This window comes from Parambassis ranga, chromosome 19 (assembly GCF_900634625.1).
Source record: "Parambassis ranga chromosome 19, fParRan2.1, whole genome shotgun sequence".
Classification (NCBI taxonomy): domain Eukaryota; kingdom Metazoa; phylum Chordata; class Actinopteri; family Ambassidae; genus Parambassis; species Parambassis ranga.
Window position 1 is genome coordinate 12,544,979 of NC_041039.1, and position 22,126 is coordinate 12,567,104.

The window sequence follows — 22,126 nt, forward strand, 5'->3', positions numbered from 1 at the left end:
GGTGTGACAATGTAGGATTCTGACTATCATAATGAAAACCCAATGTGTGAAGAGCAACATAATCAATTTTTATACCTTTGTAATACAAATAGTCCTAACCAAAGAACCTCGAAGTCTCTGTTATTTAGTGATTTTCTTTGGCTACCATTTACATTATTTGCATTTAAATATGATTTGATTTCCAGTTGGTTTGATCACTAGAAAGGCATTTTTAAATAGTTCTTAATTTTTCAGCTTGAGATGTCAAAATTTGTTCTGCTGTCTTTATATGAAATTGAATGATTCTTTTGTTACATTGGAAAATTACATTTAGATTGTCTTTTTTAGCATGGTGTTGTAAACAGAAACATTTCCCATTTATATTGTGACATTTCCAAGTTTCATGGTTAAACGTTTGTCTGTGTACTGCATTAGGTTAATTTGGAAGCCACAGGTGATTTTGCTGATTTAACTCAGGTTCCACGTGTAGACATAGTGTAGAGTTATTATTTAAGTTATGGTTTTTAAATACCAAAATACACCTTTTCATCTAAGTGTGCAACAAAATTATTTTACGTGTTGAACTGTTGCAACAGACCTTTTTGATACTCTCAAGATGATCACAAATACTAGATAATAAAATGTTTCTTGGCCAAAAGTAAAACTTTTGTTGTACTTTACTTACTTAAAATTAACAGCTGCTGTGTGCTGTTGTGATGATTGAAAAGTTATAACCAACAGTCACAAGATTTTTGAGGTTGTTCCTGATAAGGATCCCTTTTAGACCTCTAAAATAAAAAGACATATAGGCCGGGACAAGTAGCTGAATTGTCCCTGACGACTCACAGTGTGAGGATTATTATCTATTTTCTGTAGAGGCTGTGGTGCAGGAGTGATTTATACACTCTCGTGGCATCTATACTGCTAAACCAGACTACTGTTCTCATTAAAAAGTCCCATCAGTTCACACATGCAGCACTTTTAGACTTTGCATCCATATGTGATTGTTCCTCAACACTCATGTTAATGACATTTATTTATATTACTCATTTCATTCAATAAGTGCAAACTCAACGCACTTGAAGACATAAAAACATACACAAAAAAAAATCAGACAAGATTCACATACATATTAGCCTATGTGTGCACTGCATGGGCCATTATTAACACATTATGCTCTGATGGACAAACTGTAACAAATAACTGGTTTCTAAAACAGTTTCAGAATTGTGTCTCATTACGTGTATACACAAATGTGTGGTATGGGTTTTGCTTTGAGACTGCAGCCCTTTAAGTTATGTGTTCAAAGGTTGAATGTAGATACAGATATTGCTGGCGGCTTACAAACCATAGTTTGCCACTTAAACTTTTAAACATGAGCATTTTTATGTCCCGTCCACAGAAAAGACATGGGTCATGTGGGACGTGCGTCTCGAGGAGGAGGTCAGTAGTGTTTTAAACCGAAAACAAAAACAGGAGGTGGATCCTTCATAATGATTTTACTATAACTTTGTGTTTGAGATTAATCAGTTAAGATTTGACAGTCATGGTTATAACATGATGCTCATTATAGAACATTTCTGGAACTGATATTGAAGGAATATCAAGTACAATCTTCATCTGCAAATTGAATATGGTGCAGGGACTGAGTAATGCTCTGTACTGAGATCACTGCTCTGAAGGAGCTGGTTGTCCTGAAGAAGGACACAGGCAGGACATAAAATTGCACCAACAAGAAGTGCAGAAAAAAAGAAGAACTTCTGGAAAAACACAACAGCACTCAGCTATGGTGGATTGTACACAAAGAAAACACGCATAACAAGGCTACTGATAGCAGCAGACAAGCATTGAAAGAACTCACAGACATTTGTCAACCCACCACCAGAAAGATACTAACAAGATTATTATTATTATTATTATGTATTACTTTAGTGGAAATTGTACATATTTCCTGAACAATAGAAGTAAATGTGACTTTGTTTTTTCTAAAAAGAAAAAAGAAAGAAATTCGCAGTTTCTTTGTACAGTCTCTGGTTGAAGCTTTGAGATATTGTATATAAAAGAATGTCCAGCAGGGGGCAGTAGCTTTTCTGCACCATGTCGCAGCGGGCAAAGAAGAAGAAGTAGCGAGGGGACGTTCCTGTTTGTTGTCAGCTGCCACACGCAGCTCCCGTGCTGCCGAAATGCGCATTGAAAAATGTTATTTTTGCTCTGGGCCAGTGTACCCAGGGCACGGGGTGATGTTTGTACGGAACGACTGTAAGGTATGATGTTGCTTTTCACTTTGTATGGCGCTCTGTATATACAGGAAACTCGTGTTTGGTTGTCAGTGGTGGCCCGTTAGCTCGCTGGCTAATGCTAGCTTGCTAACGTGATGGATTCGCTCACGTGGAGCCAAGACAGGAGCCAGAGCTGATAAAAGTTGTTATGCGAACGTTTAGGAAGCTTGTTGGGGAGGAAATGAACCATATGACGTCCGTGTCACATTCTATATATTTATGTTTGACAAAACAAATACCCGCTTCGTTATTTAGAAGCCTGGACATTTAAATGTAAGGGCCTTGGTTTTTTTGTTTGTGGATTAACTGCGCCCTCTGGTGCGACAAAGTAGAAACAACAACTTTAAATTGTATAAACATTTTCTATTGTCATCAGCTTCAAATCGCAGATTGGATGTATTTTATGTCTGTTGGCTAAATATTATAAATACAACCCGATTGAATGTCATACTGATACTATACTAGCCATACTGTAGGAACACAAAAACTAAACATATTCTCTGTGCTTTGCAATAGACAAACTGTGGTGACATTTTATTGTTTTAAACATTTGTGACCTTGTGTGGAGAACTGCTGTTTACCTTGAGCTGATAGCAATTAACACACCATCTTACATGATTGAATATTTGTTAAATTAGATCTTATACTCTGTACTTAACTGCATTTAATTATTTTAATTAATGTAACTTGATACCTCTGGCACAAGAATTTCCTTCAGGATTAATAAAGTTTTATCTTATCTTAATCCTTTTTGTTTGTGTTCATACAAAACATTCAGGCCTTCAGGTTCTGCAGATCAAAATGCCACAAGAATTTCAAGAAGAAGCGAAACCCAAGAAAAACAAGATGGACCAAAGCATTCAGAAAGGCATCAGGAAAAGAGTTGACAGTGGTGAGCTAACGGCTCTCTGTGAGCAGTTTTTCAGAGTCCAAACATTGCTTTCCTTTTCCTCATCCAACAAACATACTGTCTTTCAGGATAACTCTTTGGAGTTTGAAAAACGTCGCAATAATCCTGTTAAATACAACAGAGACCTGTGGGACAAGACAGGTAATGTATTTATTTCTGAAAGTAGGAAGGTCTGATTGTTGTCTTAGCAGAGTATTTATTTTCACTGTTAACTTTTACAGTGGAAGCTATGAAGAGGGTGGAGGAAATAAAACAGAAACGACAGGCAAGATTCATCATGAACAGGTGAGCAGATTATTTTTGTTTATTGAGTTTATTCTTTTGCACCTTATAGCTGCTTCTTTATTTTTACAAGGTGTACATTGCCTTATTGTGTGTTTTTATCCACTCCATAGATTAAAGAAGAGCAAAGTGTTAGAGAAAGAAGAAGCCATCAACGAAGTGAAGAAAAATATTCACCTTATCAAAGCACCACATGCAGGTAAGGACTGGTTATTCACAAGAATTCTGTACTTTAAACGTAAATTAATGTACAAATAACAATGATTTTAATGGTGTTTAAGTCATACGATTTAATCATTCTGATTTTTTTATTTTTATTTTTTCAGGAAAGGCCAAACAAATGGAAGACAAAATGGTGCAGAAGTTACAAGAGGATGTGGACATGGGGGATGAGAATATCTAATCTATTGCTTGAAAAGTTATTTTTTTTGCCATAAAGCAGAAAGTGCAAGTTAATCCAATATCATAATCTATGTTTTATTTGGATTTCCCCAGTGGCATACAATGTATACATATAGTGTAAATTGCTGTACAAGGATTAAAAGCTGACCTAAAAGCCGTTCTTCTTGATCAGTGGCAGGTTCTTTACTGTGTGGTAGTTGAAATTAACAATTCCAGTTTTTCTGTGACATTAAAAGTGTCTGTTTCTAAACTTGTCTCCATTTATTTATTTTAATTGTTACATACTTTATCATCTATTCATATATTAAAGCTTTTATGTTATTACTAAAATGAATGAATTCATTATGTATATATAAAACTATGAGCCATGTTTAGTTTCTGTTGTGTTTAATTAACCAGTATTTTGTTGGTATGGATGAGATAAGAGTGAGATTCAGTGCCCCTCACTACCAATGCTTCGAAACAATGTTTTAACCCTGAGAATGTGATATTGTCTACAAAGTGTTGCATCTTTTATATTTATGGCTCACTAGAAAATTCATTTAAAACATTACTGCTGAATCTGCTAATTATTAGGATCATACTGAATTGAGGCATTTAAGGGGAAGTGGCAAACTTCTCTATCAAAATGTACGCATACACTCTGGCCATGCAATTTCAAAACAATTGTATACAGTACATGGATAGAAATTCATATTTATTTACTTAACCTATTTAATTTTATGCCTGCGTTATGCACACATTCCAAAAATTAATTAGTTGTGTCTTGATAAGGTATCAAGCCATGTTTTTGTTGATTTTCGACACGTTGCAATGTTCTTATTGCTGCAACCTGCATCTCTGGCATCGATTTACCGGCCTGTTGCCAGACAGGCTGCTGCTGCCATCGCCCGCCTCCTCGCAGAGCGCTACCTTTCTTCTTCAACCAGAGCTGTCTCTGCGGTGGCTACATCCATACTTTTGCGAACAGAGCAGGGATTCAATATAGCAATGTCAGAGGAAGCTGAAGGAACGAGGACCTTGGAAGAACAGCAGGTATCTTTATAACTACGCAAATGTAACTTTCACGCACGCTATTTAGCTGCTAGCACGTTGAATCTGATTAATTAGCAGGCGGTTAGCATCAAGCTAGTTAGCAGTAGCTAATCTTGACACATTTCCTCAGCCGTGCAGCAGTCAACATTTAGCTACATTGCCAACAAAGGTTGATAAACGAACAAAATTTAGCGTTTTGAAGCGGTTGTTAATAGGTTCCCGTAATCGACTATATGTAAATGGTATCTTAGATTAATACTGTAGCTAATCATGCTAAGTAACACGGCAAGATTCATGCTAGTGAAAACACCAGTTGGAGTTTACTACTTGGCGACCTCAGCATCCCATGAAAAGAAATCAGGCGTGGTATCTGCTGCTATCATTGTACACGTTTTGATTTATTGACCAATGTCACATGCACCCCCTAAAGAAACCTAATGTTTTGTGGAAAAAATCCCCCCCCCCTTTCAACAGGAAATGGATGACAAAGTAATCAGCCCGGAGAAAGCAGAGGAGGCCAAACTGAAGGCCAGGTATCCTAACCTTGGAGCCAAGCCAGGAGGTTCCGACCTTCTCAGGAAAAGACTGCAAAAAGGGGTGCGTTTCTGACTTATTCATGGCTAGCCAGTTAACACTATTGGTCTTAGGGAATACTCATTTTGTGTGTTCTTGTCTATTTAGCAAAAGTATTTTGACTCTGGCGACTACAACATGGCCAAGGCTAAAATGAAGAATAAACAGTTACCCTCAGCCCCACCGGAGAAGACCGAGATCACAGGGGGCCACATTCCAACACCTCAAGACCTGCCTCAAAGAAAGACTTCCATTGTGACTAGCAAACTGGCTGGTTGATGATTTTACCATTCTGTTACCATTCCAACGCCCCTTCCATATCTTCCTGCTGTTTATGTTTTGTTTATTTTTCTCCTGTGTATGTAATCTCTAAGAACAATAATATACCAAGCCAAATACTTTAGAACAATTAGGAACTTGAAGGCACTGTCAAAAATCCTAGTAGTAGCTGAGAGTGTTTCTAAAGATCTAATGGAAAATGACTGAATATTAACATGATGTCACACATAATTATCTTAACGCTCTAATTTTCATTGAACAGTTTCACTTTTAAGTACATATGCCTCCATTCAAAATATCTAACAGCAGCTGAACGGCTTGGTCATTTTTATTGATGTTAAGGTAACCCGCTTGAGGCCAAAATAAACAGAACTGTGGGCAGAGAAAATGTTTCTGTAATGATGTATATGTGAAGTAGAAGTGTTCTTTGAAAATCGGTGTTCAGCTCATATGGAGGCATGTTTGTTTAAATAGTGAATTGTGAAGTTATTCTACTATTTTGTTGTTTTTTTTTCTAACCTTTAACTGCGTCTCTTCCTTTCCTTGTGATGCTGTTTTGTGCTGTGCTTTCAAAGTACTGTACACGATACACACTTTGTAGCCAGTTGTGTTTAATTCATACTAGTAACATTGGTTTGCAATGACTTGCTGCTGGTCTCAGTTGCATCCTGACCTCTAAAATGGCCTTAAAAGTAACAAACCTTTATTCCTGTTGAGCAATATTTGCTCCCTCAGTGAGAATCTTAGTTGTGAATCTTGCCTGAAATGTCTTTCACTGTCTGACTGGAATTACTTAGGATTTTATGAAAAGAACCTCCCTCGACATGTTTGGAGTGTGCATGTGCAAATACTGTGCAGTCACACTGTGCCATTTGGTTTTGTAAATAAAATAGTTTTGCATAATATCTTACATTTATTCAATTGAATGTGTCCTTACATTGTATTTTTTTAGCCACAATTTATTTTGTTATTAATGTAGATGTTTTACTTGTTGCTGAAGTCTCTCTCTAACCACCCTGATCTTAATGACTACTGGTTCCTTTAGAGTTTTTGTATTTGTATGGAGGTATACTAACTGCCTTACCCCTGCAGGCAGGTTAGGCCATATGGAAAAAAATTGTAGAGAAGCACACATAGTGTTGTGGTTTTATTGAGTATTTAAATGTGACAGCAAACAGAACAGGACATAAAAATGACATTTGAAATGAATAATCAAGACTAAAAATGTGACTGGTTTGGGGGATTGGTTATTTTTCCAGAGGAAGTTTGCTTTGTTTACATTTTAGAGTTAGCACTTACAATATAATGTTTTTTTCCTTTAATTTTAGGTATAGTCCTCCATACGTTTGCTAGAGTAAACTGAATGCTTCATGGCAATGTGGTGTTTTTTTTCTCCTTATAATATGGAATTGTGAGTCTTCCTCAGCAGATGGTTTTAGTTGGCATGCGCACTGTGGCCGCTGGGGGGCGCGCACGACGCAGGCGAGCAAAACGTGCTAGGGCACGCGCAGCTGAGAGTCCTCTCCGGCTGAGCGCACCGAGTCCAGGAGAGGAGCTCAGAGAAGTTTTCTCTGCTCTTGGAGTCAATAAAAATGTATAAGCCCTTTCTGTACGGGGAGAGAACTTGTCTAAAATATCGCTGAGAAAATTCAAAGACATGGCAGCCTCTGAACTTTACAGCAAGGTGAGTAAAGTGGATTAAATTAAAGCCGCTGTTCAGTTTATTCAACAGTTTTCTCTAGCTACCTAGCTAACGTGCGTTAATTAACTTATAGTTTGGTTATTTAACTGTCGTACCTGTGGAGATAGGTGTTTTACAGCTGCCAGTTCAGTGTGATTGAGTTGTTCAAAACTTTATTTTTTCTGTCTGTTGCTTAAAATACTCCATATCTACCACATTACATGCATGACTAATGCTGGCTTCAAGTTAGCTGTCCTGCATTCTTCCATTGGCACACTTCACAGATATTTTGCTGTATTTGTATGTTGCTGTTAGTGCAGTGGTTGAATGGCTCTGACCCTTCTCTCTGTCTGTCCATCAGTATGCCCGTGTATGGCTCCCAGATGCCACAGAAGTGTGGAAGTCAGCAGAGCTTATCAAAGACTACTCTCCTGGCGACCTGACCCTGGATCTGCAGCTGGAGGATGGCACGGTGAGACTGTCAAAGTGTGCAGTAGATAAAGACACTGCGATGGGACTGGGTGTGTGATGTTCTGTCAGAGAGCCATGCTAAACAGCACATTTCTACCTGCAACACAATCTTATAAATTTCCACATGCCTGAAGGCATCACAGTGGTTTGATAAAAATGCATAAATTCTCAGGCAATACCAACACTTTCTGTGTCTAGTTGCAGTGCTGTTAACAGGGTGCTCTAAAAGTTTTCACTGCACCTACATGCAGCTGTGCTGTCAGGTTTGGGCATGCACATGAGGTATGGAAATAAGGCCCAAGTATTATCCTGAGTGAACATGAACAGACCACGTACAGTGGCTGCTCTCTAGCTTTAGCCCAAGTACAACTGGTGTTACTGTTTCTGTGTTGAAGTCTTCTGTCGAATTTGTTTTCTCACAGATTCGTTTTAAAGTGAAGCAACTTCCTGTCCTGTACTGATTTTTGTTTTTCATCTTCACAGAAAGTGGAATACAAAATAGACCCCCGGAGGAACAACCTCCCACCACTGAGAAACCCAAATATCCTTGTTGGAGAGAATGACCTCACATCTCTCAGCTACCTCCACGAGCCAGCAGTGCTGCACAACCTTAAAGTGCGCTTCATTGACTCCAAGTTGATTTACACATACTGTGGTAATTAATGCTCCATCTCCTTTGACTCATGCTATCACTGTCACTGTAGACTTTGGAGCCCTGCTCACTGTACACGCTCATATTATCTACAGTACATTATGGTTTTTATTGCCCTGCCGCCTGCATTTAAAGGAACACAGCACATGAATGTGCTCATTTGACATAAATAATACACAAAAATTGCTCTATTTATGGTTCCCTGTTTATTAGTGTACAACAAGTTCAAGTCTGAGAATATTTTCTATTTATTTTTTATTTAGGAATTGTCCTGGTTGCCATCAATCCTTATGAGAGCCTGCCTATCTATGAAGCTGACATCATTAATGCCTACAGTGGGCAGAACATGGGAGATATGGACCCTCACATCTTTGCAGTAGCAGAGGAAGCATACAAACAGATGGCCAGGTGTTAACGCCACAAAATACTAAGTTTATGCTTGAAGACAGACAAAATGTTCATTTCCCTTCACACTGGTTACTCAAAAACCTGCATGCTTTTGCATTTTTATTTGCAGAGATGAAATAAATCAGTCCATCATAGTGAGTGGTGAGTCTGGGGCTGGGAAAACTGTCTCTGCTAAGTATGCTATGCGCTACTTTGCCACTGTCAGCTGCTCCTCTGGTGAGGCCAATGTTGAGGAGCAAGTTCTTGCATCCAGTCCCATAATGGAGGTACAATTAACACAGCATAAAAAAGACAAAATTATAAAATGAAAAAGGTCACATCAACATGTTTTTTTTTTTAGGCCCTCGGAAATGCCAAGACGACAAGAAATGACAACAGTAGTCGCTTTGGGAAGTACATTGAGATTGGCTTTGACAAGAGGCATTGTATAACTGGGGCTAACATGAGAACCTACTTGCTGGAAAAATCTAGAGTTGTGTTTCAGGTAAATTTGATCTGTAATGTGGATGTTACACGCATGCCTTTAGTGACTACCTCCAGTGTCTGAATGTGGATCTTCTTATCTTTCAGTCTGATGTGTTTCTCCTCACTTCTAATTGATTTACACCACCCGGACACATATTTAACATGCCAGTCTGGCTTTTTGACTTGGACAGATTGCAACTGTCGGCTATTTTTAAAACAAAAATGGCAGATTTGTATACGTGGATACAAGTGTACTGCTTACAGTAATCGTTGTTGTCTGTTTGTCCTACTTTTAGGCCCATGGCGAAAGGAACTATCATATATTCTATCAGCTGTGTGCCTCCTCTCATTTACCTGAGTTCAAAGCCTTCAAGTTAGGTATGAAAGTCTTGAAATATTAGCTTTCTTTTTTGGCAAGATATACAAAAATTTAAAATGAATGATTACTGTAGCAGTTCTAAAAGGTTGATCCATGTTTGTAGGATGTGCAGATGACTTCCACTGCACCAGCCAGGGTCAGAGTCCAGTCATAGATGGAGTGGATGATGCTAAGGAGATGTACAGTACCAGGAGGGCCTTCTCACTATTAGGTGAGGTTTAAATGTAAAATATTGCGTTTGTTTTTGGAGTGTCTGACATGAGAGAATGTAATTTATTGCACCATTGTTTTGTTTCTGTTGTAGGAATTGGTGAATGTGATCAAATGGAAATTTACCAAATTCTGTCAGCTCTTCTCCATCTTAGCAATGTGGAGGTAAAAGAGCAGTCAGCAGACAGGTGCAGCATCTCGGTAAATACAGTAGTTTTATTTATGTATATTTGTTTGTGCCAGTGTTGTATTAAAGATGTTTCTGTCTTTACTCAGATAAGATAATAATTGTTAATATATTTCCAGCCAGATAATGTTCACCTGATGGTATTTTGTGAGCTGATGGGAGTGCCTTGCGAAGAAATGGCCCATTGGTTGTGTCACAGGAAACTCAAGACAACCACTGAAACCTTTGTCAAAACGGTTTCCAAAATGAACGCTGTCTATGGCCGAGATGCCCTTGCCAAACACATTTATGCCAGACTCTTCAGCTGGATTGTGATCAGGATTAACAGTGCTCTAAAATCTACGATGAAGCAGCACTCATTCATTGGTGTGCTGGACATTTATGGGTACGGACTATGTGTTATTTTGGGGTGAAAATTCTTCCATTTATCTGTTTAAATTTTAACACACTTTTTTGTAGGTTTGAAACATTTGATGTCAACAGCTTTGAACAGTTTTGTATCAATTATGCTAATGAGAAGCTTCAACAGCAGTTCAACCTGGTGAGGGTCTCCTGCTCATTTTTTCGCATTTGCTCAAATGCGCAGTACTGGTAAATCATTTTGGCTCCCCCTCTTTTCAGCATGTCTTTAAACTGGAGCAAGAGGAGTACATGAAAGAGGAGATTTCCTGGACATTGATTGACTTCTATGACAACCAGCCATGCATTAATCTCATTGAGGCCAAGCTGGGCATCCTGGACCTGCTAGATGAAGAGTGCAAGGTAAAAGTTTTTATTCATTCCACACTGAAAGTCTTTTCAACTACTTTCTGAAACCTGCACCACACTGTGTTCGGAGGTTATGAGTAATGCCATGACTAAGTAATGTGTCAGCCCTTCCTGTTTCCATAGATGCCCAAAGGCTCTGACGACACATGGGCCCAGAAACTGTACAACACTCTCCTGAAGCAGAGTGCTCACTTTGATAAACCCAGGTTATCAAATAGAGCTTTCATCATCCACCACTTTGCTGACAAGGTAAAAACACAGATGTGTGGCTCATGCACAGATGGTTGTGGTTTGCACACTTCACAAACATAGAGGGCTGTGTAAGGTTTGCTAACAAATTGTGAAATTGTAATTACTTGTATCCAAGGTAAGAATTCCACACTTCCACCACAAATATATGAGTAGCGACCTGGTCCTTTGTGTCTAGGTGGAGTACCAGTGTGAGGGCTTCCTGGAGAAAAATAAGGACACAGTGAATGAGGAGCAAATAAATGTGCTGAAAAAGACCAAGGTAAAAGGATGTTTTTCTGTTTTCATCACATTTATCCTCAGCCGTGTGCTCCATTCTGTGATTCTCTGTGGACATTCAGAGTAAGAAATGTTTTCAGTAACGGAGCAAATAACTGTTAAGTAATTTGATGTGTTGCAAGTCTGCAGGCACACACCCTGGAATTGTTCAGGCAGAACTATTGGTGGAAATGCAGCCAGTTTTTAATTTTAGATTAAAAACACTGCCCTCTGCTGTTCAGTGAGAACTCTTGTTTGAAAATTCTCAGTTTGAATTGATGCTGAAGCTGTTTGAGGATGACGAGAAGGCAGCGATTTCTGCTAGTAAATCTACGAGTGTCATTGGAAGGGCTGGACCGAGTCAAAGGGAAAATAAGAAGACTGTTGGAACGCAGGTGAGAGCATTATGAGGAATAAACATGATATTTGGTGGTGAGTTTTTGCGTCGGAATTGTGGCTCTCATTGTTGTGGATTCATTGATGTAAGTTCATTGTGTAATCGTCAGTCTTAGTAAGACTGTGGTGATTAAAAGTTGCGTTTTGATTTAGTTTCGACAGTCTCTGCATTTGCTGATGGACACACTGAATGCAACAACTCCTCACTACGTACGCTGCATCAAACCAAATGACCATAAAGCTCCATTCACGTGAGGACATACAAATACAAGCTTCAGATAATAAAAGGTTACAAAAGTCATTTTTTTGGACAATTGTTTTTTTTTTATTATTTTCTTATACTAAGCTTGGACCCTGTGAGGGCTGTGCAGCAGCTCAGAGCCTGTGGTGTCCTCGAAACAATCCGGATCTCTGCAGCAGGCTTCCCCTCTAGGTAAGATCTGGTACAGTGTAAGACCATAATCAGTTGTGCACACAAGTATATGCTTAAAGTCTGTAGAAGTTATTTATACTTCTTATCTCTAATTCATTATTATTATCATGGCTTACACTTGCAGATGGACATATCAGGAATTCTTCAGCCGTTACAGGGTGCTCATGAAGCATAAGGATGTTCTTCCTGATAGAAAACAAACCTGCAAAACTCTCCTTGAAAAACTTATCAAGGTATGTTTGAATTTGTGTAGAAACATTCCCATAATGTGAACACACTGCTATAGGTCACATTTTCTATTTTGTACTTTATTCATAGGACCAGGAGAAATTCCAGTTTGGTAAAAACAAGATCTTCTTCAGGGCTGGTCAGGTGGCTTATTTGGAGAAGCTGAGATCGGACAAACTGCGAATGGCCTGTGTCTGCATCCAGAAGACTATCCGCTGCTGGCTGGCCCGCAAAAAGTATCTGAGGATGAGGGAATCTGTCATCACCATTCAGAAGCATGTACGGGGTTACCAGGCACGCTGGTGAGGAGAGATAGAAGAAAAACACACTTAAAATATCCCAAGCAAATTTTATATTTTTTATTCTTCACATTATAATTGTGTTTTCCCGCTTTTGTGTTTGTTTTTTCAGCTATTTTGCATTCTTGTTGCGAACCAGAGCAGCTGTTGTCATCCAGCGGAATGTGCGAATGTGGGTGAGAAGGAGGCGCTACCAGCAGCAGCGAGCTGCAGCCATCACTGTTCAGTGCTTCTGGAGGGCATACATGGCTAGACAGCAGTACTATAAGGTGATGTCATTGCTTAATTCCAAATTGGCCTTTAGAAATGAAATTATAATTCTAGAGAAAGATCTCCTTTTATAGGCATTATATATGGTTTAAATGAGTTCCTACAAAGACAACAAAAAGTTTTTAAAATTTGACCATATCCACAAATGGGTTCATTAGATACGATGAAAATACACACAATACATAACACACACATTTGTGTGTATTGAAAATAATGTGAAAAAATATCTTGCCCTTAAGGAACTGCAGAGGTCCCATTTTATGGTAGTGATGTTGCTGGTGATGATAAAAACTAATACAGGGAATCCCAGGCTGTTATATGCATCATTGTCACAGGATCAATCTGTGTAAGGTCACAACGTTTTAAGTCACAATGAGAAATAATCTGGTTTACATTTATTATGTTTGAAATATGAAATGGCCTGGCTTCAGGTGTGTAAATCTGAGACACACACTAGTAGGAAAATAATGAACTCTCCTGTCCCCTTTATTTTGATTTCAGTATTTAATACTCAGAAAAGTCAAACTTGGGATTATAAACATGTCTCTGCATTTACAGCTAATGTACGATAAAAAGGCAGTGGTTATTCAGAGGTGGGTGAGAGGCTGGCTGAACAAGCGGCATTACAGACACACTTTGGCAGCCATCGTCCTGCTGCAGAGTTGTGTACGTCGCATGAGGGCCAAGATGGACCTGAAGAAGCTCAAAGTGGAGGCGCGCTCTGTGGAGCACTTTAAGAAACTCAACGTTGGCATGGAGAACAAGATATTGCAGTTGCAACATAAGATAAATGAGCAGGTGAGTATTGTGCAAGTTTTGTATGTGGTGAGTTGTTTGCTGTTCTTTTGGAGAGTCATCGGGTCATAGGAAGTTGTCATATCACATGCACAGCATGTGTTTGTGTTTTCTCCCTGCAGCACAAAGAAAACAGAGAGCTCACTGAGAGGCTGAATTTTGTGGAGAAGACCCAGACTATGGCGAAAGAGAGACAGACCACAGAGATAGAAAACCTACAAAGATCAGAGCAGGAGGCCCAAGCCAAGGCAGACAAACTTCCCTCGCTACTGGAGCAGCTCTCCTTCCTTCAACAAGAGTTGGAGAACACCCGCAGAGAGAAAGAAGACCTGGAAGAGCAGACAAAGGTTTACAAGGAGCAGACACAACAGGTAGGTCTATTCCATAGCCATTTAAATTTGCACAACTCTGGGTTGTGCTAGGTTAGTGACATGGGATCTTGTGTTGTATAGAACATTGTGTTTGCATACCCATCATTTTCAGAAAAAGTGTGGCACATATAGCATTCATGTAATGAACTGTATAATCGAAATAATCGGTATATATTTAACAACCTTTAAGTTGTGTCCTAAACATCTATAATCAATCTGAATAATAACCCATGATTGTGCCCCCTCTCACAATCAGGTGGTAGATGAGCTGAATATGAAGAACAACATGATGAATAACAACATAGATGAACTGAACAAACAACTCCTTGAACAAGCCCAACAGCTGACAGGTAATACCTACAGTATATAGAAGTTACAAAAATACCTGCAGTATCTGGGAAATACAAAAATAACTGAATCTGTTTCTATTAAAGATGTTAATACCAATGTTGAGAACACCAAACAGCTGGAGAAGGACTTGGCTGAAGAGCGTTCTCGTTACCAAAGTCTGCTGAGCGAACACCTTCATCTGGAGGAGCAGCACAGAGACCTGAAAGAAGAAATGAGTGTCAGCATCGTGAGGAACCTAAATCTGCCTTTAGTTTATGTTCAAATAGCAAAACATTAGTTGTTTTAAACAACATAAGAATTTACAGATCCACAAGCACTTGCTGGCTGACTGCAAACACATGTTGTCAACTTCCAATGAAAAGAAGAGTGGGACACGAGAACTAGTGTCAGAAGATGATGGGAAGTAGCAGGAATATCAAAACAATAATTGACTACTTAATACATGCCTGTTTTTTCTTCCTGACGTTTTTTTTTGACGTCAGATAGCTGCACAGCAAACTCTAGCAATGGCAAGAGTTTGCTCTATCAGTTAAGAGTTGGTTTCAGTTAGTTTAAGAAACCCTTTAGCTGTCAGGAGCAGTCAGGAGCAGTGTGTGACCTCCATTATCATACAAAATCTGCTAAAGCCAGTCTGTTGGTGTGTCCTCCTTGTCTTTTCCAAATCTGTTAAGACTGGGAAGTTGTGTAGTGTGTCCCCAGCCTCACAGATGTTCCTGGATAGATTAGGTTTAGACTTGATTTAGTTCATCTCTCAAGAAGCTTTTGTTTTTTACTCGTAAACAGAGTTCGAGCAAACCTGGCCACAGGAGGACAGACTCAAACTACAGCAGCAACTCGTCGGAGTTCAGTCAGAGCTTAGGCTCCACTGAGGATGAAGACAGCTCTATAAAAACAGAGGTAAAGTAGGAAATATTAATTTGCTGATGGCTTAAAGGGGCCTGTGAAACATTTGTATTTTCTGTTTTCACAGGAACAGCGAACATTTTCACACATTTTATTCTAACGCTAAACGAATGAATCTAGTCCTTCCTCGGCTCGGCTGTGGGAGCAGTATTTTCTGTCTTTGTCTGCATTGTAATCCCATTAGTGCAGCATTCTAGGTAGTTTTTGTAGAAATTCATCAACCAGTGCCTGCTGTGTTTTATTAGGATGAGATCCAGACTACAACAGTGGACCTGCCAATCCTTCTGAAGCTCCAGAGGAGAGTGAAGGAACTGGAGCAGGAGAAACAGTCACTGTGGCAGCAGCTGGATAAAAGAGAAGAAGCACAAATAGAAAAGGCAAAAGTATGAAGTCATTCATAATTCAATAATTTTTTTAGTTCTCATCCTGGCTGCTTACTTGTGCATACGTTTGTTTTCTGAAAAAGGAGGTAGAGGAGCAGAGAACTGTTGGGACAGCAGAACTGGACTTGGAAAAACTGAAGGTATGACTAAGTGCACATCCTGAAAACAACATGTCCACCAAGAAGTCACTGACACATCTTTGTCTTTGTGGATGTTTGATTTCTCCTAATCACTTAATGCAGCGACATGAACTGGAATCTGAGAATAAGAAACTGAAGCAGGACCTAAGCCAGCTGCGAAAGTCTCTGACCAATGAGAACAGTGCTGTAGCGCCCCCTGCTCCTGGCTCTCTGTCTTACAACATCCTGCTGGAACAGCTCGATTCTTCCAATGAGGAGCTGGAGATGCGTAAGGAGGAAGTGCTCCTCCTCCGATCACATATGGTCCGCCAAGAGGCTCTTAAACATAGGGTGAGAACAGACATTTGTTACTGTACCATATAGATATAAATCAAACATATTAACAGGAAATTGAACGTCCATAAACTGACCTCCAGGACTCTGTACTGGGAGAAAGTGTGAAATTAGACCTCAGTGAAATGCCCACATTTCAAGATGCAGGGAGGTAAGACCGCTTTTTTGAATTACTAATTATCTACTAACTAATTTTTCATCTGCTGGTATGGATGCCATTTCATGTAATAATAATAATATTAATTGTTGTGGTTGTATTGCTTACTGCAATAGTACTAAAAATGTAAAACCATAAACCACTTTCATAAGTTAAACAAGTATTACATTTATTTGTATTTGCCACTTTACATTGTTCTTCTGTGTGATGCTCTTTTTCCTCCTTCCCCTCAGATCCTCTGACCTCCATACACTGAACGAAGATGGGGAGCTGTGGCTGGCTTATGAAGGCTTGAAAGAGACCAACAGGTAATGAAGCAATGTTCTGTATTCAGTTTATTTAAATACCTTTATGCTAAATTTATGTAGCTGAGGGGTGTCTGTCCATCATCCAGGCTGCTGGAGTGCCAGATGCAAGAGCAGGAACGTGTTCACAATGATAGGTACAGGAAGCTGGTTGAGGAACTGAACAAGCTGAAGGCTGAAAAAGAGCAACAGCAGAAGCTGTTGGCTCAGAGCCTCGTCTTGCCTGCTAATGCCCGCATTGAGCTGGGCCTGAAGCATGAGATCACACGACTCGCCAACGAGAACCTGGTGGGTCTGCTCACTTGTTTGTCTGAACCTTAAACTACTACATAATTATTTTTATGGAGTATAGTATGGAGTTCTGCTGGAGTTTTCCTCACTGTGTATCATGTTTTTAGATGTTCCTGATTTCACATTTACACTCAACAAAAATATAAACGCAACACTTTTGTTTTTGCTCCCATGTTTCATGAGATGGACTTGAAGATCTAAACTTCATTCCAGATACACAATATTACCATTCCTCTCAAACATTGTTCACAAATCTGTCTAAATGTGTGATAGTGAGCACTTCTGCTTTGCTGAGATAATCCATCCCACCTCACAGGTGTGCCACATCAAGATGCTGATCTGACATCATGATTAGTGCACAGGTGTACCTCAAACTGCCCACAATAAAAGGCCACCCTGAAATGTGCAGTTTTGTCTCACAGCAAAATGCCACAGATGCCACAAGCATTGAGGGAGCGTGCAATTGGCATGCTGACAGCAGGAATGTCAACCAGATCTGTTGCTCGTGCATTGAATGTTCATTTCTCCACCATAAGCCGTCTCCAAAGGCGTTTCAGAGAATATGGCAGTACATCCAACCGGCCTCACAACCGCAGACCACGAGTAACCACACCAGCCCAGGACCTCCACATCCAGCAGGTTCACCTCCGAGATCGTCTGAGACCAGCCACTCAGACAGCTGCTGAAACAATTGGTTTGCATAACCAAACAATTTCTGCACAAACTGTCAGAAACCGTCTCAGGGAAGCTCAACTGCATGCTCGTCGTCCTCATCGGGGTCTTAACCTGACTCCAGATCGTCGCCGTAACAGACTTGAGTGGGCAAATGCTCACATTCGATGGCGTCTAGCACGTTGGAGAGGTGTTCTCTTCACGGATGAATCTCGGTTTACATTGTTCAGGGCAGATGGCAGACAGCGTGTGTGGCGTCGTGTGGGTGAGCGCTTTGCTGATGTCAATGTTGTGGATCGAGTGGCCCATGGTGGTGGTGGGGTCATGGTATGGGCAGGCATCTGTTATGGACGAAGAACACAGGTGCATTTTATTGATGGCATTTTGAATGCACAGAGATACCGTGATGAGATCCTGAGGCCCATTGTTGTGCCATACATCCATGAACATCACCTCATGTTTCAGCAAGATAATGCACGGCCCCATGTTGCAAGGATCTGTACACAATTCTTGGAAGCTGAAAATGTCCCAGTTCTTGCATGGCCAGCATACTCACCGGACATGTCACCCATTGAACATGTTTGGGATGTGCTTGACCGGCGTATACGACAGCGTGCACCAGTTCCCACTAATATCCAGCAACTTCGCACAGCCATTGAAGAGGAGTGGACCAACATTCCACAGGCCACAATACACAATCTGATAAACTCTATGCGAAGAAGATGTGTTGCACTGCATGAGGCAAATGGTGGTCACACCAGATACTGACTGGTTCTGAGTCCCCAGACCGCCAATAAAGCAGAAACAAAATGCACATTTCAGGGTGGCCTTTTATTGTGGGCAGTTTAAGGTACACCTGTGCACTAATCATGATGTCAGATCAGCATCTTGATGTGGCACACCTGTGAGGTGGGATGGATTATCTCAGCAAAGCAGAAGTGCTCACTATCACACATTTAGACAGATTTGTGAACAATGTTTGAGAGGAATGGTAATATTGTGTATCTGGAATGAAGTTTAGATCTTCAAGTCCATCTCATGAAACATGGGAGCAAAAACAAAAGTGTTGCGTTTATATTTTTGTTGAGTGTATATCTATCCATTTGCCCAGACATTAATCCAGTTTGCTTACATATTTTAGGAACACATGGAGCAGCGGGAAAAACAAGAAAAAAACATACGGAAGTTGAAAAAACAACTTAAATTTTACATTAAAAAAGTTGAAGAGTTTGAAGGTAATTACATCAAATTGACTGTGTGCACACAAATATACATATGCTATCATTGCTCATATGGTGTCACGTCTGCGTTTAGCGAGCACTCAGCGAAGGAAAAGCACCTCTGTGATGAATTCTCCAGGCAGAGTGGTGAATATCACCCGCAAGGAAAAAGAGTACCAGGGCATGTTGAAGTTCATGGATGGTGATGAGAGCCGTTTGCTGAAGAATCTGGTAATAGGTGTGTATTATTCAAGTAAATAGGTTTTTTTTTTTAACAGTTAATGAAAATATTTTTGCGCAAATAAAGGATACAGTATTAGAGTATTTTGCTGTGTAATCTTTCCAGACCTGAAACCTCGTGGTGTAGCAGTCAGCTTCACTCCAGGGCTTCCAGCCTATATCATCTTCATGTGCCTACGATATGCAGACAGTGTGAATGATGATCAGGGAGTCAGCTCTCTGCTCAATTCCACCATCAGCAGCATCAAAGGGGTCATAAAGGTGCAGTATACTGCTTTGATCTATATAAAGGGACTGAAGCATTCATTTTGAATTCATGTCCACTCTGCTTCTACAGAGGAGAGGAGAGGATTTTGAAGTGGTGTCTTTCTGGCTGGCCAACACCTGCCGCTTAATGCACTGCCTGAAGCAGTACAGTGGAGATGAGGTAAGCTTTACAGATTTTTGTGTTACATTTACAATTGAATGTGTCTCTTAATTACCTCTGGATGTTGTCTACTGTAGGTCAGTGTGAAGCACAACACTGCTAAGCAGAACGAGCACTGCTTGACCAATTTTGAGCTGTCAGAGTACCAGCAGGTTTTGGGTGATCTGGCCATTCAAATTTACCGTCAACTCATCAAATGCATGGAGCAAGTCCTGCAGTCCCTGATAGGTTAGGAGCCTTCATTTCACTGTACATAAATACAAGTATTGGTAAGGTTATGTCATGTGTTCTGATGTTGTAATGTAATGTGTAGTTGCAAGCATGTTGGAGCACGAGACGATACAAGGTGTGTTAGGTTCCAAACCGACAGGCCAGAGGAGGAAAAGTATCAGTTTCCCAGAGGACGAGGCTGCTACAGTAGAGGTCCTCCTACAGCGCCTTGGCCTCTACCATGCCACCATGAGTCAGCATGGGTTGGACCCAGACCTCATTAAACAGGTGGTCAGGCAACAGTTTTACATCATCTGCGCGGTCACACTCAACCACCTGCTGCTGCGTAAGGACATGTGCTCCTGGAGTAAAGGCCTGCAGATCAGGTACAGCACTGAACACATGACGTTTGTCTCTGCTTAATGTAAGCTTCCCTGATATCTCTTTCAGCACTAATAAGCCTGAACAGCATGCTGTATTAAATGCACATCCTTCCTAGTAGTAGATGGTTGAATCCACTGCTTGTTTGGCTTCAGGTACAATGTTTGGCAGTTGGAGGAGTGGCTGACAGAGAGAGGACTCGCAGACTGCGGCGTTAAGGACACTCTGGAGCCGCTCATTCAGGCCGCGCAGCTCCTACAGATCAAGAAAAAGACAGAAGCAGATGCTCAAACTATTTGCAACTTGTGTACTGCCCTCACCACAGCACAGGTTATCATTAGTAAAAACTCAGCTTTCTGTATCTGTGGAATTTGGTAATGCTCTGATCATCGTTTTGTTTTTCCTTTGCAGATTGTTAAAATATTGACCTTGTACACCCCAGCGATCGAGTTTGAAGAACGGGTGTCAACGGATTTTATCACATTTATTAAAGTAAGTCAAGTTTGAGTGAGTGCTTATTATCAGTCTCATCGTTAGTGACACTATTGGCATCTTTTCTGCATCTCTTTCTTGTTCTAGAACTTTTTGAAAGACAGAGTTGAGCCACCCACTTTGATGATGGATGCCAAGAAAATCTTCTCTGTCACACTCCCCTTCACACCCTCATCTGTGGCTCTGGAGACCATTCAGATCCCAGCCAGCCTCAATCTGGGCTTCCTTACCCGCATCTAGACCAGTGACCTCTGACTCCTGTTTCTTATTCACTAAAATCTGTTTAGCAAAAGTAAAAGAAACACCAAAGGCTGTTGTTCACTGGAGTTTGTTCTGTGATTAGCTTCCTCTGCAGGACTCCAAAAATCATGCAAAAGGCCATCTGTGTGCTGATGTTTGTATTATAGGTAGGATATTTTTAAAACAAGTAATGAGAAAGCTACATTTCTAAAAATAATTGTTAAAACATGAATGTGCTAAAAGTTTAAATGTTAAAAATGTCTTAGCATGCAAGTCAGCACACTGTTTTATTTCTGTAACTTTATATTTAAGCAGCTATTAATCTGGTATTGTGGCATTTATGTCAGGACAAGGTGAGGGAACAGAAAATTATATAACTATTTAATGTTGTTCAGTCATATTAAGAGCTGGCTTTCCAGTCAGACAGTTACACTTAATGCAGGGTTACTGCCTTAGCACTAGCACGGGAAAACCATACATGAAACAGTGGTAGCTAGAATTAAGTCTGTGTTATGATACATATATAAAAAGGTCTAAACATTCTTAAAACATTAACCTGCTGCTTTTAAACTCCTCATGCCCACAGGCTTAGTTGTGTTAAGGTATTTTCTTGTCTAGTCTTTCAGCTGAACTCACCAAATGATACTAATATTAAAAATGAGTATTTGTCATTTTTGTGTAACTTATTTAAGGTATAAAGCAGGGGCTGTAACATATGGTCTGGTGGCCGAAAATTCGTATCCGGTTTCTTTTGTTGCGAGAATCCTTGATCAAACCAACACACCCACTCCGTCAAGCCGCTGTCACAAGACGGGAGAGGCGGAGTCACCCAGGCAAAGTCCGCAGCAGGTGAACAGCAAGCTGCACAGGAGGAGCCGGGACACACCTGGGATGTGACTGATGGGTGTTTCAAAATAAAAGCGGCCTCTTTATTGCGTCAACAATGATGGCATAGCCGTAGACATGAAAGAATGAAGAGCAAATGTTTGCACAGCATTGTATTTGATAAACTTCTAAATATTAATAATTATAATAAATTATAAAAACATAAGAAGTAAAGTAAGCTTATATTTATAAGCAGGAGATCACAGACCTGAGAATAAAAGAAAATTAATTAATGGA

At 40.1% G+C, this 22,126-nt stretch overlaps 3 protein-coding genes across 4 annotated transcripts; all 3 read left to right on the forward strand.

The window, feature by feature from the left end:
• The first annotated feature begins 2,084 nt into the window (after positions 1-2,084).
• Positions 2,085-4,012, forward strand: rsl24d1 (ribosomal L24 domain containing 1). Its single transcript, XM_028430068.1, has 6 exons — positions 2,085-2,243; positions 3,037-3,150; positions 3,237-3,309; positions 3,390-3,453; positions 3,564-3,649; positions 3,777-4,012. Exons 1-6 carry the CDS (start codon positions 2,163-2,165, stop codon positions 3,851-3,853), a joined length of 495 nt encoding a protein of 164 aa, XP_028285869.1. The 5' UTR covers positions 2,085-2,162; the 3' UTR covers positions 3,854-4,012.
• A 718-nt stretch (positions 4,013-4,730) lies between these two features.
• Positions 4,731-6,660, forward strand: arpp19b (cAMP-regulated phosphoprotein 19b). Its single transcript, XM_028430074.1, has 3 exons — positions 4,731-4,887; positions 5,362-5,484; positions 5,569-6,660. The coding sequence occupies exons 1-3, from the start codon at positions 4,843-4,845 to the stop codon at positions 5,737-5,739; spliced, it is 339 nt and encodes a 112-aa protein (XP_028285875.1). The 5' UTR covers positions 4,731-4,842; the 3' UTR covers positions 5,740-6,660.
• Positions 6,661-7,267: 607 nt separating this feature from the next.
• On the forward strand, positions 7,268-21,558 carry LOC114451406 (unconventional myosin-Va-like). Of its 2 annotated transcripts, none has more exons than XM_028429974.1 (40): positions 7,268-7,423; positions 7,782-7,892; positions 8,375-8,546; positions 8,807-8,951; positions 9,061-9,217; positions 9,292-9,435; positions 9,713-9,794; positions 9,899-10,006; positions 10,100-10,206; positions 10,312-10,577; positions 10,652-10,733; positions 10,814-10,954; positions 11,084-11,209; positions 11,388-11,471; positions 11,737-11,862; positions 12,017-12,114; positions 12,210-12,296; positions 12,421-12,529; positions 12,615-12,826; positions 12,936-13,092; positions 13,652-13,891; positions 14,011-14,259; positions 14,516-14,609; positions 14,694-14,836; positions 15,394-15,507; positions 15,759-15,896; positions 15,980-16,036; positions 16,139-16,366; positions 16,453-16,520; positions 16,760-16,834; positions 16,921-17,119; positions 18,936-19,029; positions 19,109-19,252; positions 19,361-19,515; positions 19,592-19,681; positions 19,759-19,909; positions 19,995-20,277; positions 20,428-20,602; positions 20,684-20,764; positions 20,852-21,558. In XM_028429974.1, the coding sequence occupies exons 1-40, from the start codon at positions 7,397-7,399 to the stop codon at positions 21,002-21,004; spliced, it is 5,472 nt and encodes a 1,823-aa protein (XP_028285775.1). In that variant the 5' UTR covers positions 7,268-7,396; the 3' UTR covers positions 21,005-21,558. The 2 variants fall into 2 exon arrangements, with proteins under 2 accessions (XP_028285775.1, XP_028285776.1); XM_028429975.1 differs by having other exon boundaries at positions 14,694-14,827.
• Positions 21,559-22,126: the final 568 nt, after the last annotated feature.